This window comes from Xenopus laevis, chromosome 4S, assembly GCF_017654675.1.
Source record: "Xenopus laevis strain J_2021 chromosome 4S, Xenopus_laevis_v10.1, whole genome shotgun sequence".
Classification (NCBI taxonomy): domain Eukaryota; kingdom Metazoa; phylum Chordata; class Amphibia; order Anura; family Pipidae; genus Xenopus; species Xenopus laevis.
In genome coordinates, this window is record NC_054378.1 from 128348475 (window position 1) to 128366317 (window position 17843).

A 17843-nucleotide genomic window follows, 5' to 3' on the forward strand; every position below is an offset into this window, starting at 1 on the left:
AATGACCCGGCACCCTAATGACCCGGCACTCTAATGACCCGGCACCCTAATGTCCCGGCACCCTAATGACCCGGCACCCTAATGACCCGGCACCCTAATGACCCGGCACCCTAATGACCCGGCACCCTAATGACCCGGCACCCTAATGACCCGGCACCCTAATGACCCGGCACCATAATGACCCGGCACCCTAATGACCCGGCACCCTAATGACCCGGCACCCTAATGACCTGTGACCCGGGACTCTAATGACCCAGCACTCTAATGACCCGGCACTCTAATGACCCAGCACCTTAATGACCCGGCACCCTAATGACCTGTGACCCGGCACCCACACACACAGGTACCTGGTGTATCCTCTTCACTTGCCCACAGATGGAGTAGTCGTCTAATGCAGAACGGGTGGTGCCCTCGTGGCCTGGCATATCCACACACACCAGGTGAAGGTTCTTGGGAAGGAACTGTAAGAAAGAGAAGTCTCAGGATCTCTAGTGAGAAATTATTTGGGAACTAAATATAAATTGTATATTTTATCTCTGCTGGGCCCAGGACACCTTTAACAAATTGGGCATGTTGTATTGATCCCTTATCAGCCATGTACTTTTGGGAACTCATTGGGCTTCCTCACTAGCATTAAAACAGCAGCCCAGTCTCGCTTTACGTCAGGGATTCTAGATATAAACTCCAGATCACAACAGACAAAGGATCAGTTACCCTTTCTTTACATTTACTGCACTGCTGTCTGGGGCCCAAACTATCTAAGAATCCCCTTCGCAGTTTGTTTCAATGAGAAATCGCTGACGGATGGAAATAACAGCCCAGTCTCGCTTTAAGGCAGGGGTTCTAGATATAAACTCCAGATCACAACAGTAAAAGGATCAGTTACCCTTTCTTTACATTTAGTGCACTGGTAACGGCTGCCCAGTCTTGCTTTATGGCAGGGATTCTAAATATAAACTCCAGATCAGGCACCGAATCAGTTGCCCTTTCTTTACATTCACTGCACTGCTGTCTGGGGCCCAAACTGTCCCAGAATCCCCTTCCCATTGAGCTGCAGCTCGTTCCAATGGTAAATCAGCAGTCGCTAACGGATGGAAAAATGAGGAGCAAGTGATTAAAGGCAAAGAATTAAAGACCCACCTTCACCACCGACAGCCACATGTCCTTATGGGCAGAGAATCCGTGGAGCATCAGGACTGACGCCTTGTTTCCCGGCTTCCCGCGGGACGTGTAGCAGAATTTATAGTTCCCATAGCTGGAAAATTTAACCTGCATCCCCAGGGCCCGGCGCCAGTACCTGAAATAGAGAATGCGGAAATATACACAAGTGACACCAATAACAGCATTAGTGCCCATTCCCATGATGCAAATCAGCTGCAGATGTTGATGCAACAAGGGGGGGCAGGTCAATGTTAATTCCAGGGTTCCCCTATGTCCTGGGCCCCCCAGCAAATTAATTTTAAATTAAACCCTAAAAATGAATGTGTCTAAAAATGTCCTATTTTCTATAGTGAACTTATTGCACGAGGCTAAAGTTTGAGCTTGTCAATAGCAGCAATGATCCAGGACTTCAAACTTGTCACAGGGGGTCACCATCTTGGAAAGTGTCTGTGACACTCACATGCTCAGTGGGCTCTGATTGGCTGTTGAGAAGCTAAGCTTAGGGCTCGTCACTAATTATCCAGCAGAAAATGAGCTTCCCTGGCTGTAATATAAGCTGATGCTACAGGTTTGCTGATTATTAAATTCTGATGCTAATTGTACTGGTTTCTGTGCTGCCATGTAGTAATTATCTGTATTAATTACTAATCAGCCTTATATTGTGACATTTCTATTCTATGTGTACTGTATATTGTGAGTGGCTCCCTAAGCTCAGTAAGTGACAGCAGCACAGAGCATGTGAATCAGTGAATCAGCAGAAAAGAAGATGGGGAGCTACTGGGGCATCTTTGGAGACACAGATCTTTACTGCTAAAGGGCTGTGGTTGCCTTGGGCTGGTACAGAAGCACAAAACATCATGTACAACATTTCTACCTACTTCTTTAGTTAGGCTTTAGTTCTCCTTTAAGGCCCTAACATACCAATATATTTCCCTGTTTTACCAATATATATTGAAATTGCTCATTAATTAGGGTCTCGTGGGGCCCCTTGTACCTCCTAGGCCCCCCTGCAGCCTTAGGGTCTGCTCCCTTTGTAGTTACCCCCTGCGTCCATGAGATCAGAGCTGACCAGTTTATAAATGAGGCCCTAAAGCGGCAGTAAATCTCTTTACATGCGCTGACCTCATTAACCCTGTGAGTCCCCTGGAACATGCAACAACGTGTAATAATACATTGTGTAATAGTAAATTTGCCAGAGACACATCTGGGACGTGACATGCATTCAGTGTACATCATGTGATTTATATGCAAAATCTAGAACATAAAGTAAGGAACACGCTAAGAACATGGATATCCACCCAACAATACCAGAAGGAAATTCGATCTAAGGGTTAATGTTGGAGCAATACATTCAGTAAAAGTTGTTTGGGAGGCAGAAATGCCTAATTATCAGCAACCTTTATATTGGTCGGTTCCTAAACTACGACCAGTGTCTCTGGGAAGTCATTTCCCCCATTTACAACCCAATAAAATCCTTAAATATAAATTTAAAGGGCCCCTTACCAATAATAAATCTTGATGAGCGCAGCCGGCCACAAGAGGAAGGAGGTCACGAAAGCCAAAATAGGGACAAGGAGGGTCCCTCCCGCCACCAGGAACATGTTTAGTACATCTAAATCCATCCTGCTCCTGCACTCACTGCTATATAGGAAGAGAAGAGAGTTAATCCTGCTGCAGGGGTCTGATAGAAACTAGCAGCTCTGGCACCAGTTATGGGACTTCACCCTGCTGCAGGGGTCTGATAGAAAGAGCAGGGACACCACTAATCTGCACTGAACCTGCTGCAGGGGTCTGATAAAACATAGGAGCAGAGGCACCACTGATATGCACTGAAGCTGCTGCAGGGTTCCAATAGAAAGCAGCAGCTATAGCTCTAGTGATAGGGGTCAATACTGCTGCAGGGGTTTGATAGAAATCAGAAGCTCTGACACCAGTGATGGGACTTCAACCTGCTGCAGGGATCCAATAGAAAGCAGCAGCTATAGCTCTAGTGATAGGGGTCAATACTGCTGCAGGGGTTTGATAGAAACCAGAAGCTCTGACACCAGTGATGGGACTTCACCCTGCTGCAGGGGTCTGATAGAAAGTAAGAGTGGAAGCACCGCTATTATGTACTGAACCTGCTGCAGGGGTCTGACAGAATACAGGGGCAGCGGCACTAGTAATGGAGGTAAGTGCTGCCTCAGGGGTCTGACAGAAAGCAGCAGTGGAGATGGAGGTTAATCCTGCTGCAGGGGTCTAACAGAGGGTGGCAGCAAATGTCTCAGCTGTGCAGGTTCCAATGAGCAGGGAACGGGGTGTAGGGAGTGAATGAGATGCCACAAGGCTGTGCCACCCCAGGCAAAGGCAGATTTCAGATTTTGACGACACAATGGCAAACTGCCCCATAGGAGTAACCCATAGCAACCATTTAGAAATGAGGTTTCATGATTCTACCTGCAGTGCACAGACCAAAGGCAGATGCTGAGTAGTTGCTATTCATTCATTACTTGGGCAAATTTGCTCTGAAATAGTAAATGAGCCCTTCCAACTCCCCAAGTACAAAGCAGAGGCGAGTTTGGCCCCCAGACAACAGGGACACCCGCATGCAACTGTCATTTGTCACCACTTTGTCCCTCGGCCAATTACCAGCCGGGGTGGAAATGTGCAAAGTCGTCAGTTTTGCTGAAGCTCTGCAGTTTCCCTCTAGCGGCACCTGAGTGCCAGGCGTTTATAGGGGGTGAATGACAGTCAGGGATCCTCTCATGCCCATGTCTTACCATGGACTACAACTCCCATCATGCCTCACCAGCCACACAATACTGAGGGTTTGCCATGAAACCGATAACCTCTGCTCTCCCATAAACTCTGCCTTTGCTCAGTCTCACAAGCCCCCCACCCTGGGCCTCCCCAACATTAACCCTTTCACTTAGTGACACGTCAAACCACTTGTCAGGAGTCAATTAATAGAAATGAATATGAGACTATTGTGTCAATCACTTGTACAGGGGAGGTCCTGTCCCAGGGAGCAGAATTACACTCTCTTTGCTGGTACAGCTGAATAGCCGGTTTGAAAACTGGAAATTTGGCTCTTAAAGTTACAGAAGCCACATTTTTGTCGCCCCTGGTAACTAGCGGGGCAGTGCTAGCTGAGGCGAGATTCTCATTGGTGCAGCCCCAGCACTTCTCTCTGTATAAATAAATAATATAAATAGATAGATAGATATGTATCTGGGTCCAGACCAGCAATCTGTATGTTGTGACCAATGCGGCTGCTGTAAGATGCTATAGACAATCACTAATTATTGGGCTGGTGGGGGGCTGCTCAGGCCTCTGTGTATATAAAATACCAGGGTCTATTTTGGATCTCAGTCCAGAGCTGTCTGTATCATATAGATATATAGCTGGGAGCTGCCATACTGCTTCCCTATGGCCAGTGCTGTGTGTGCCCAGAACATTCCTCCTCTGTATATCTGTGTCCCAGACAGTACAATTGTGTCACTACTATAGAGAATAGAGTATAGAGAATAGAGTATAGAGAATAGAGTATAGAGCATAGAGTATAGAGAATAGAGTATAGAGAATAGAGTATAGAGAATAGAGTATAGAGAATAGAGTATAGCGTATAGAGAATAGAGTATAGCGTATAGAGAATAGAGTATAGAGAATAGAGTATAGCGTATAGAGAATAGAGTATAGAGAATAGAGTATAGAGAATAGAGAATAGAGTATAGAGAATAGAGTATAGCGTATAGAGAATAGAGTATAGCGTATAGAGAATAGAGTATAGAGAATAGAGTATAGAGAATAGAGTATAGAGAATAGAGTATAGAGCATAGAGTATAGAGAATAGAGTATAGAGAATAGAGTATAGAGAATAGAGTATAGAGAATAGAGTATAGCGTATAGAGAATAGAGTATAGCGTATAGAGAATAGAGTATAGAGAATAGAGTATAGCGTATAGAGAATAGAGTATAGAGAATAGAGTATAGAGAATAGAGAATAGAGTATAGAGAATAGAGTATAGCGTATAGAGAATAGAGTATAGCGTATAGAGAATAGAGTATAGAGAATAGAGTATAGCGTATAGAGAATAGAGTATAGAGAATAGAGTATAGCGTATAGAGATGAGCCCTGGTGTCTGTATTACACAATGAAACCAATGAGAGGGGGAAGTGGAAAGGCAGCAGATACATACGGAGCAGAGACATACAGATCAGTAACACTCACTAGTCCTACACTCCTGTAATTTAGGGAGTTCTTTTTAGGAATCTGGGAGTTGTAGTACAACAACAGGTCTCTGGGGCTATGGACATTCATGGACAGGACTTGTTGTTGGATCCATTTAAGTCTGACAATTAGGGAGAAATACAGAAAAATATCCCATTTTCCCCAACAGAATCAAAGCAAAGTACTGCCCCGACCCCGAAATGAGAGGCACAAACTGAGTGTGGGTCACAACTTGGCCACAACATACTGAATATGAATTATGTTAATGTGAATAGTGTATGTGAATAGGGTATATAGTGTATATAAGATAATATAATCCTATATAATAAAGTTGAAGTGTCTCTGCGTCCAGTCCCTGTGTCCGTGGGATTGCGCTACTGCGCATGTGCCCCACGGACCGTCTAGCGCCCGTTAATTTAACGGGCTTAATGTCTCGTATAATATAATATCATATAACAGAAATGGGGCAGGGAGGGAGAAAGAGAAGATTGTACAGTGTAACCTCTTGTTTCCCCCCAACATTCTCATTCACTGATATAGCCTGACGGACAGACAGAGGGACAGACAGATGGACAGAGACACAGAGGGACAGACAGACAGGGGGACAGGTGGGGGCAGTGATATAGTGAAAGGGAGAAGTCAGTGGGGGGACAGTTGAGGAGGAATTAAAGGGGAAGTACAGGCAGAAGGAGGAGCAGTTGAACTACAACAAATATATCACTGGCGCTAAACACAGGGAAGTCTCCTGAGTCAAGTGATAATGAGATGAGTATAGAGGTGTCACGTGCCAGGGACAGACAGACAGAGAATGAGATGTGGGAGGGGGAGGAGCAGTTCGGGGCCTCGGGATGCGCCGGTCGGACAGACTGACAGTTCGGTTTCCCAGTAGGAAGGACACACGGACACCAATAATGACTCCCCATCCCCCCGGTACCGAGACACATAAGAATCACGTGGAGTTCACCTGCGGCTCCGGCCGGTATGAGCGAGAGGCCCCGGGAGAACAATGCGGGAATGACGGCTCCGACCCGGAACTGCCGCACTGTCTATAGAGGAAGGACACGGAGTCACCGCAACACCGCGCGAGGCCACTAGAGGGCGGAAGAGATGAACTCACTGACCGGACTGCGCATGTGCCGCTGTCTGTTATATGTGTGTATTATATATGTGTGTGTATCATATATATATGTGACTGTGTCTGTTATATGTGTGTATTATATATGTGTGTGTTATATATGTGTGTGTATCATATATATATGTGACTGTGTCTGTTATATGTGTGTATTATATATGTGTGTGTTATATATGTGTGTGTATCATATATATATGTGACTGTGTCTGTTATATGTGTGTATTATATATGTGTGTATCATATATATATGTGACTGTGTCTGTTATATGTGTGTATTATATATGTGTGTGTTATATTTATATAATACACAAAAGCCATGAATATCCTTTAAATTATATCCTTATAAACGGTGAGTTCTGATGTCATCAGTTATAAACGGTGAGTTCTGATGTCATTTCTGTCACATGACTCATTGAAATTTGTGTATTATAATAAATAAAGTACCCCCAGTTGTAAAATATGAGGATATTAGAAGTTACCTTGGAGTTCCATGACCTGTATAAAAACACTCGGCCTTCGGCCTCGTACTTTTATATGGTCATGAAACTCCTCGGTAACTTATAATATCCTTATATTTTACAAGAGGGGGTACTTTATTCACTATATAACACACAAAAGCCATGAATATCCTGTAAATTATATTCTTATAAATATTGACTAGTGATGTCATCAGTTATAAATAGTAATTGTGATGTCATTTCTGTCACATGACTCACTGAAACTTGTGTATTATAATAAATAAAGTACCCCCAGTTGCAAAATATGAGGATATTAGAAGCTACCTCGGAGTTCCATGATCTGTATAACTCGGCCTTCGGCCTCGTGTTTTTATATGGTCATGAAACTCCTCGGTAACTTATAATATCCTTATATTTTACAAGAGGGGGTACTTTATTCACTATATAACACACAAAAGCCATGAATATCTTGTAAATGATATCCTTATAATCGGTGAGTTCTGATGTCATCGGTTATAAACGGTGAGTTCTGATGTCATTTCTGTCACATGACTCACTGAAACTTGTGTATTATAATAAATAAAGTACCCCCAGTTGTAAAATATGAAGATATTAGAAGTTACCTTGGAGTTCCATGACCTGTATAAAAACACTCGGCCTTCGGCCTCGTACTTTTATATGATCATGAAACTCCTCGGTAACTAATAATATCCTTATATTTTACAAGAGGGGGTACTTTATTCACTATATATTATATGTGTGTGTTAAATGTATATATATAACACACCTCCCAACATTTTGGAAGTAAAAAAAAGGCACAAAAAATGTTTTCGCATGTAGCGCAGCAACATTTTTGACCACGCCCCTTTCTGTGGCTACACCTCCGAATTACCATGTTCATTTTACAAAATTTGGCAGGTTATGAAAGTTTGAAAATGTTTCTCCTTATCTAAACTTTTTTTTTATGTCTGAAAATTGTTACAAAAGTATCTTATTTGCACCTGTGGCTGTTCTGGGCTCTCTGCTAAAAGCCAATTAAGTGAGAAACTTTGTTTCTTTTTCTGGGTGTTCAGTGCGGAGAAAATAGGGACTTTCCAGTACAAATGAGGGACTGCGGGTTGAGCTCTCGAAAGAGGGACGGTCCCTCCGTAAAGGGACACTTGGGAGGTATGTATGTGTGTATTATATATATATATTATATGTGATTAATATATATATATGACTGTGTGAGTATATATTTGTGTTAGTTACTGGCCGGCTATAGGCAGTCAATAAAGGGAGTTACTCAGATATACAGGGGTACAGATAGACAAGGGGGATGGGAGGGTACAGTTAGTTACTCAGATATACAGGGGTACAGATAGACAAGAGGAATGGGAGGGTACAGGGAGTTACTCAGATATACAGGGGTACAGATAGACAAGAGGAATGGGAGGGTACAGGGAGTTACTCAGATATACAGGGGTACAGATAGACAAGAGGAATGGGAGGGTACAGGGAGTTACTCAGATATACAGGGGTACAGATAGACAAGAGGAATGGGAGGGTACAGGGAGTTACTCAGATATACAGGGGTACAGATAGACAAGAGGAATGGGAGGGTACAGGGAATTACTCAGATATACAGACAGATGCAGTTACACTGTGACATGTGAGTCCCTGGCACCTATTAGATCTTAGTCACACCCAGATCTGAGAAGGAGGGGTTAATTAGCATCATGGGTTCCACAGAAGAACTGGATCAGCCCATAGTATATGTGCCCTAATTACATGGAACCAGTCTGATGTCACCTGGGGGTGCGGCAAGGTGAGACTGACTGACCCAACGTGACTTCTGACTGACTCTGATCTGCATCACTGCCCTGAGCTCACAGACTGCATGTTCCTACTCTTTGTTAGTCACTTATTGTACCATACCATGTGTAAGGGCAGGATAACTGACCCAAATCCTTTAGGAACCTCACCTGATGTAAACCCAAAACAACATTTATTATCTTTCTAATCAACTTTCCAATATCCATTCCCAATAAACATTCTCTTCTCTGCACTGCTGCCTCTGACTCTTGACAGTTACACAGAACTATAAACCCAGTGAGAATGAGGAATGAATGGATATTGGGAAGTTGTATCAGGAGTCAGAGGCAGCAGTGCAGAGAAAGGGACAGACACAATGACAGTTACACAGAACTATAAACCCAGTGAGAATGAGGAATGAATGGATATTGGGAAGTTGTATCAGGAGTCAGAGGCAGCAGTGCAGAGAAAGGGACAGACACAATGACAGTTACACAGAACTATAAACCCAGTGAGAATGAGGAATGAATGGATATTGGGAAGTTGTATCAGGAGTCAGAAGCAGCAGTGCAGAGAAGAGAAAGGGACAGACACAATGACAGTTACACAGAAGTATAAACCCAGTGAGAATGAGGAATGAATGGATATTGGGAAGTTGTATCAGGAGTCAGAGGCAGCAGTGCAGAGAAAGGGACAGACACAATGACAGTTACACAGAACTATAAACCCAGTGAGAATGAGGAATGAATGGATATTGGGAAGTTGTATCAGGAGTCAGAAGCAGCAGTGCAGAGAAGAGAAAGGGACAGACACAATGACAGTTACACAGAAGTATAAACCCAGTGAGAATGAGGAATGAATGGATATTGGGAAGTTGTATCAGGAGTCAGAAGCAGCAGTGCAGAGAAGAGAAAGGGACAGACACAATGACAGTTACACAGAACTATAAACCCAGTGAGAATGAGGAATGATGGGTATTGGGAAGTTGTATCAGGAGTCAGAGGCAGCAGTGCAGAGAAAGGGACAGACACAATGACAGTTACACAGAACTATAAACCCAGTGAGAATGAGGAATGAATGGATATTGGGAAGTTGTATCAGGAGTCAGAGGCAGCAGTGCAGAGAAAGGGACAGACACAATGACAGTTACACAGAACTATACACCCAGTGAGAATGAGGAATGAATGGATATTGGGAAGTTGTATCAGGAGTCAGAGGCAGCAGTGCAGAGAAGAGAAAGGGACAGACACAATGACAGTTACACAGAACTATAAACCCAGTGAGAATGAGGAATGAATGGATATTGGGAAGTTGTATCAGGAGTCAGAGGCAGCAGTGCAGAGAAAGGGACAGACACAATGACAGTTACACAGAACTATAAACCCAGTGAGAATGAGGAATGAATGGATATTGGGAAGTTGTATCAGGAGTCAGAAGCAGCAGTGCAGAGAAGAGAAAGGGACAGACACAATGACAGTTACACAGAACTATAAACCCAGTGAGAATGAGGAATGAATGGATATTGGGAAGTTGTATCAGGAGTCAGAGGCAGCAGTGCAGAGAAAGGGACAGACACAATGACAGTTACACAGAACTATAAACCCAGTGAGAATGAGGAATGAATGGATATTGGGAAGTTGTATCAGGAGTCAGAAGCAGCAGTGCAGAGAAGGGGACAGACACAATGACAGTTACACAGAACTATAAACCCAGTGAGAATGAGGAATGAATGGATATTGGGAAGTTGAATTAGAATTAGATTTCCTTTTATTGGACAATATCAGTGTTCGGGTGGAGTTCCCCTTTAACCATTCAGCAGTTACTTGTTTGAGTAGGATGTCTGTGTGTTTTCCCAGTACTGAGATAGGAAGCCACATACAAACCACTTCCCTGCAAAAAAGTTAAAATAATTGTTTCTAAAGAGAAGTGAAATCGGTGGGAACCAGTAATTCCTGTTGTTATTCTCACGGGGGGATATAAATAGAGCTGGGAGCTGTCGCCCTGCATTGGGGAGCAGGTGAGGAGCAGGGAAAGTGCCACTGTGTCCCTAAGAGCTCACAATCATGTGGCGCCTCCTCCTCTTGTGTGCACTCTTTGTCCCCCACTCTCTGGGGCTCCGAATCTGCTCCTTTAATGTTCAGTCCTTTGGGGAGTCCAAACGGGACAAACCTGCTGTCATGAATGTAGTGAGAAAGGTAAGTCACCTCATAAAGGAATATATATATCAGTTATTATTATATGAAGGTTTCATCTTTTATGCTGGGGTATTTTTATTCATACGAATTAGTAGGAGCTGCCCTGTTGTGTTTTTCCCCAGAACATTCCTTCTCTGTATATTTGTATTTATACATATGGGAGGAGGGAGGTGCCATATTGATTCCCTTAAACAGTACAGTATGAGGGTATAGCTTATTGTGTGCCCAGAACATTCCTTCTCTGTATATTTGTATTTATACATATGGGAGGAAGTGCCATATTGATTCCCTTAGACAGCACAGTATGAGGGTATAGCTTATTGTGTGCCCAGAACATTCCTTCTCTGTATATTTGTATTTATACATATGGGAGGAGGAGGTGCCATATTGATTCCCTTAGACAGTACAGTATGAGGGTATAGCTTATTGTGTGCCCAGAACATTCCTTCTCTGTATATTTGTATTTATACATATGGGAGGAGGAGGTGCCATATTGATTCCCTTAGACAGTACAGTATGAGGGTATAGCTTATTGTGTGCCCAGAACATTCCTTCTCTGTATATTTGTATTTATACATATGGGAGGAGGAGGTGCCATATTGATTCCCTTAGACAGTACAGTATGAGGGTATAGCTTATTGTGTGCCCAGAACATTCCTTCTCTGTATATTTGTATTTATACATATGGGAGGAGGGAGGTGCCATATTGATTCCCTTAGACAGTACAGTATGAGGGTATAGCTTATTGTGTGCCCAGAACATTCCTTCTCTGTATATTTGTATTTATACATATGGGAGGAGGAGGTGCCATATTGATTCCCTTAGACAGAACAGTATGAGGGTATAGCTTATTGTGTGCCCAGAACATTCCTTCTCTGTATATTTGTATTTATACATATGGGAGGAGGGAGGTGCCATATTGATTCCCTTAGACAGTACAGTATGAGGGTATAGCTTATTGTGTGCCCAGAACATTCCTTCTCTGTATATTTGTATTTATACATATGGGAGGAGGAGGTGCCATATTGATTCCCTTAGACAGTACAGTATGAGGGTATAGCTTATTGTGTGCCCAGAACATTCCTTCTCTGTATATTTGTATTTATACATATGGGAGGAGGAGGTGCCATATTGATTCCCTTAGACAGTACAGTATGAGGGTATAGCTTATTGTGTGCCCAGAACATTCCTTCTCTGTATATTTGTATTTATACAAATGGGAGGAGGAGGTGCCATATTGATTCCCTTAGACAGTACAGTATGAGGGTATAGCTTATTGTGTGCCCAGAACATTCCTTCTCTGTATATTTGTATTTATACATATGGGAGGAGGGAGGTGCCATATTGATTCCCTTAGACAGTACAGTATGAGGGTATAGCTTATTGTGTGCCCAGAACATTCCTTCTCTGTATATTTGTATTTATACATATGGGAGGAGGAGGTGCCATATTGATTCCCTTAGACAGTACAGTATGAGGGTATAGCTTATTGTGTGCCCAGAACATTCCTTCTCTGTATATTTGTATTTATACATATGGGAGGAGGAGGTGCCATATTGATTCCCTTAGACAGTACAGTATGAGGGTATAGCTTATTGTGTGCCCAGAACATCCCTTCTCTGTATATTTGTATTTATACATATTGGGGTGTTCTTGGCACAGAGAACTTTACAGAAACAGAATTCATGTCTTGGGTGGGCAGTGGGGGTTTCTTAGAGTAAGTCCCAAAGAAAATCTCAATACGACAATGGGAAACCCCAAGGGGCCCTTCTCTCCCGCCTTCTCTCCCGCTTTCTGGGTGCAGATAATTGTATGAGGATGTGGATGTAGTGCATGATAATACTCCGTACAGGTGTGGCTTCCATATAAATATAAGGATAATATACGTCACAAAAGAGTTCCATGACCATTTAAAGGTACAAGGCTCACAAACCCCTAATATCCTTATATTTTACAACAAGGGGTTCATTATTTATTATTATCTGTAAGTCATGTGACACAAATTCCATCATTACGCAGTGATCATTAGGATAACAACATTACAACATAACTATGGCTTTTGTGTATTATATATATATGTCTATCTATTTGCTTCTCCCATAGATCATTTCCCGCTGTGACATCACACTTCTGATGGAAATCAAGGACAGCAGCAACACCGTCATCCGATTGTTAATGGCACAACTCAACAGGTAACTCCCAGCTCACTGCAATGCCCATTAGTACCAGTATCCTCCTGTGTGTTCTGATTGGCTAAAATGCACCACGCCCCTTCTTGCATCCGCCTTCCTGTCATACCCACCCATCTGACCAACTGCCAGTGGCAGAACTACCGGGTTACAATCCCCTGGTGGCCCGCCTGACACTTGCACCGACATGAAACCACAGTGAAAATTGCATCCAGAGGGGGATTGGGAGCGGGGGGGCCCGGCTGCCTGGCCTGAACTTGGGCCCCGTGATGCCTAGTTACGTTACTGACAACTGGACATTGTCTCTCGTTTATTTTAGCCAATCAGAAACAAGAAATCAATTTGATTTAACCATCAGCCAAAGACTCGGCCGCAAGAGCTACAAAGAACAATATGGCTTCATTTATAGGTAAGTGGCCGAGTGCAAGGCTGAGACTTGTAGTTATACTCCCTCCCCCCTTCCCTCGTCTGCATGGATTTCCTCTGGATATTCTGGTTTCCTCCAACATTCCAGAACCACTTACAGGAAGGTTTGTTTGCTCCTGATATCACTGACCCTATTGTGCCTGTGTGTGATGGGGACTGTAAGCTCCACTGGGGCAGAGGATATTATATTACAACAAGGGATAATGTACCCCCTACTGTAAATGATAAGGATACTAAAAGTCTCTTAGTGGTTCTGTGACAATATAAAGGCACAAGGCTGCAGGCTGAGTTATACAGGGAACTCTGAGTATCACTCACGTATTATAAGGGATAATGTACCCCCTACTGTAAATGATAAGGATATTAGAATCTCTGAGGGGTTGTTCTGTGACCATATAAAGGCACAAGGCTGCAGGCTGGGTTATACAGGGAACTCTGAGTATCACTCATGTATTATAAGGGATAATGTACCCCCTACTGTAAATGATAAGGATATTAGAAGTCACTGAGGGGTTGTTCTGTAACCATATAAAGGCACAAGGCTGCAGGCTGAGTTATACAGGGAACTCTGAGTATCACTCATGTATTAGAAGGGATAATGTACCCCCTACTGTAAATGATAAGGATATTAGAAGTCACTGAGGGGTTGTCCTGTGACCATATGAAGGCACAAGACTGCAGGCTGAGTTATACAGGGAACTCTGAGTATCACTCATGTATTATAAGGGATAATGTACCCCCTACTGTAAATGATAAGGATATTAGAAGTCACTGAGGGGTTGTTCTGTGACCATATAAAGGCACAAGGCTGCAGGCTGAGTTATACAGGGAACTCTGAGTATCACTCACGTATTATAAGGGATAATGTACCCCCTACTGTAAATGATAAGGATATTAGAAGTCACTGAGGGGTTCTGTGACCATATAAAGACACAAGGCTTCAGGCTGAGTTATACAGGGAACTCTGAGTATCACTCATGTATTATAAGGGATAATGTACCCCCTACTGTAAATTATAAGGATATTAAAAGTCTCTTAGTGGTTCTGTGACCATATAAAGGCACAAGGCTACAGGCTGAGTTATACAGGGAACTCTGAGTATCACTCATGTATTATAAGGGATAATGTACCCCCTACTGTAAATGATAAGGATATTAAAAGTATCTTAGTGGTTCTGTGACCATATAAAAGCACAAGGCTACAGGCTGACTTAAATGGAGAACTCTTGGAAGTCACCACTGAGATCCATAACTTTATATATAGGTCAAGAAACCATAAAATGACTCCTAGTAGCCTCATATATTACAGCCAATGGGGCTTTATTTTTTATAATACCCATGTAGCACAAATTACATCACTAACCATCATTTATAGCTGATGCCATCTCTTAGCATGAAGCTAAATGATATTATTTATAGGATATTCATGGCAGTTCCAAGGCAAGATGTGTCTCATACAGCCAGGAATACATTAGACTAGACTAGAGCCCCTAGTTCTTACAGATTGGAGTTATCTGATGGCTCATTGCCCCCCCCCTAAATCCCAACAAATTAATTCACTGCTGGTTGGGGGGCAGGGAACAGTCCTAGGTTTGCACAGGTGATTCCAGCCATTCTCCTGAGCCCAAATCTGTTTATCCAATGGATTCTCATTTCAGGAAGAACCTGGTGTCAGTTAAAGGAACGTACCAATATAAAGACTTGCAGCCGGGAGATGAAGACGCTTTCTCTCGGGAGCCCTATGTGGTTTGGTTTCAAGCTCCTAGCACTGGTAAGGTCCCTATGAAGTGAGTTTTGTTGGCACAGGCCCCTGTTTTTCTTGACCATGAATGAATATCAGAACCGGGCCAGACTAGACTCAACCGGCAGCAAACTTGGCACCTTGTGTTACATGAGCCTCTAGATGGGGAGCAGCAGCCCCTACACTAACATCATCATCATCATTTCTCCCGTTGCATTTCCCTTCCCAGAGGTCAAAGAGTTTGTGATCGTTCCCCAGCACACCACCCCCGAGGCCGCCGTTCGGGAAATCGATGAACTTTATGATGTTTACCTTGATGTCAAACAGAAATGGAACTCAGAGGTTGGTCTGAACCCAAAAATCCTCGAATAAAATGGGAAATATTGTCAATAAACTACATTCTTATCTCTTCCATTGAATCAAATGTGTTCCCTTTCCACAGAATTTTATTTTCATGGGAGACCTAAATGCCGGCTGCTCCTACGTGCCCAAGAAATCCTGGAAGAACATCCGTCTCCGGAATCACACCGAGTTCGTTTGGCTGATTGGGGACAACAATGATACGACAGTGAAGTCCAGCACCAACTGTGCCTATGACAGGTACTGTGCCCCCATCAAAAATAAATACCCCCTCCCAAATCAGTGAAACCTTGGCCAGTGCCCTACAAAGTTTAGCCAAGATGGGCAGTAAGACAATACAATATGGTGTCATTAGACTAAGGGGGTTATTTATTAAAGTCGGAATGTTGAAAAAAAGAGTTTTTTAACAGTAGAAAGGACACATTTTTCGAGGAAAAAAAAACCTCGAATTTTTTAAGATTTATAATCCCTCCAGACTCTTAAATGTCTGAATCCGAAAATAAATATTCCATCTCCAAGCTGTCAAGGTCCTGTAGAAGCCAATGGCAAAGGTCCCATTTCAAATTTAAAGATTCATGGTCTGCATTGAGTTTCAGGCAAAAATCTGAAAAAGTCGTGGGTTTTGATGGAAAATTCGAGCGTTTGGCACATGAAACCCCAAAAATTTGATTTTTTTCCCGCATAAACACAAATCTTTCTAGTTTTTTCAATGATAAGGTCAAATTGTCGATTTGAGTTTGGTCGGACTTTTATTTTATTTTTATTAAAAAAAATCAGAACAATTTGGATTTTTAAAAATAACCCCCTAAATGTTTCATGTGTTCCTTACAGGATTGTCGTTGTTGGTGAGAAGCTGGTCAGCTCCATTGTACCAGGCTCTGCCAATGTCTTTGACTTTATGGTTGCTTATGGGCTGACAGAAGAGCAGGTAACATTATGCTTTGCATTAAAGGGCCACAGGTAACACAACAACCTAACTCTACCTGCCCACGGGTGTCTCAGGTGATACAATGTGCCAATGTAACCCATCCCCCCATGTCCATTCAAGTAACCGTAGATCTATCCAAACCACTCCCAGATATGTTTACAGCTCCACCTACTTTATACTATGCCTCACCTCTTTTAATGGACCCAAATTTGGGGCCGTCATTGCACTACAGCATTTTTGGGATAAAAAGTGACATTTTCAAAAATTGAACGCATTCGTCATACAAACACCGCTTTCCCTTTACTCTGCTAATGGCTTTTACTTCCATCTCAGGCTCTGGAGGTGAGTGATCACTTCCCTATCGAGGTGCGGCTGAAGGAATCCAAACGTCCGACTTCCAGGAGGAGGAAATATCTCAAGAGGAAATAAGACCTTGTGTCCTTAAGACCAATATCCATTGACGGAACCAACAAGGACCAATCGTTGCTTCTTATCTTTATATCTGATAAATATGTGGTGTGGGCAAGTGGGAAAGGGCCCTGGGGCTCAGGGTTACTTTGCTATGAAAATGTTTTATGACCAGAAACCTCCTATAAATGATCTCGAGGTCCCACATAATAATCTTCTCGGCTCATTTACAGAATCTACGCATATACATTACTCACATGTGACTGGTCCGCATCTACCCTCGTGGTGGCCCTCTGTCAGCCGGACTCCGCTCCTGGCACACTGACAGCGTCCAAAATAGTAGATAGACAGGAGCCGTAATAACCACGGGTAGTGTTAGGATAAAAAAACGTCTTTATTTCCAAGCATCTTTAAAAACACAAACAGGCATGCTCCTGGTACTGTTTAGCTAAACCATGACGTGTCTAGTCACCTGACGCGTTTCGTGCCTCTCTTTGGCACTTCATCAGAGGTGGGAGGTCTCATGTGATTGGGAGGTCTCGTTTATTTTAAATTAAATTAAATTGAATTAAACATATTTCGATAAAAATCCTCCCCAACTTGGATTCCGACTATTGCATAAATTTTGTTTAACATTCCCATAAATACACAGTGAAATTATAGCCTGCTGGCAAACCTAAAGTGTAATATGCTAATTTTAAAGAGTATATTGTTTTAATTGTATTTACTATATAAGGCAGAGAGCTAGGACTAGACTCCACCTCTGATGAAGTGCCAAAGAGAGGCACGAAACGCGTCAGGTGACTAGACACGTCATGGTTTAGCTAAACAGTACCAGGAGA

At 42.9% G+C, this 17843-nt stretch overlaps 2 protein-coding genes across 7 annotated transcripts in view; one reads left to right on the forward strand and one right to left on the reverse strand.

The window, feature by feature from the left end:
• Positions 1-6452, reverse strand: part of abhd6.S (abhydrolase domain containing 6 S homeolog) — a 26651-nt gene extending 20199 nt beyond the window's left edge. The window contains exons 1-4 of one of the 3 annotated variants that reach the window (XM_041591322.1): positions 6336-6452; positions 2665-2802; positions 1141-1297; positions 348-461 (exon numbers count right to left, since the gene is read on the reverse strand). In XM_041591322.1, coding sequence (XP_041447256.1) covers positions 348-461; positions 1141-1297; positions 2665-2783 — 390 coding nt within the window. In that variant the 5' untranslated portion in view covers positions 2784-2802; positions 6336-6452. The remainder of the gene's footprint in view (positions 1-347; positions 462-1140; positions 1298-2664; positions 2803-6335) is intronic. The other 2 variants (XM_041591321.1, NM_001092840.1) reach the window with 2 other exon arrangements.
• dnase1l3.S (deoxyribonuclease I-like 3 S homeolog) lies at positions 6384-17208 on the forward strand. Of its 4 annotated transcripts, XM_041591161.1 has the most exons (9): positions 6866-6881; positions 8035-8128; positions 13054-13142; positions 13459-13548; positions 15223-15335; positions 15535-15647; positions 15748-15905; positions 16497-16593; positions 16927-17206. In XM_041591161.1, the coding sequence occupies exons 3-9, from the start codon at positions 13084-13086 to the stop codon at positions 17020-17022; spliced, it is 726 nt and encodes a 241-aa protein (XP_041447095.1). In that variant the 5' UTR covers positions 6866-6881; positions 8035-8128; positions 13054-13083; the 3' UTR covers positions 17023-17206.
• The last annotated feature ends 635 nt before the right edge of the window (positions 17209-17843 follow it).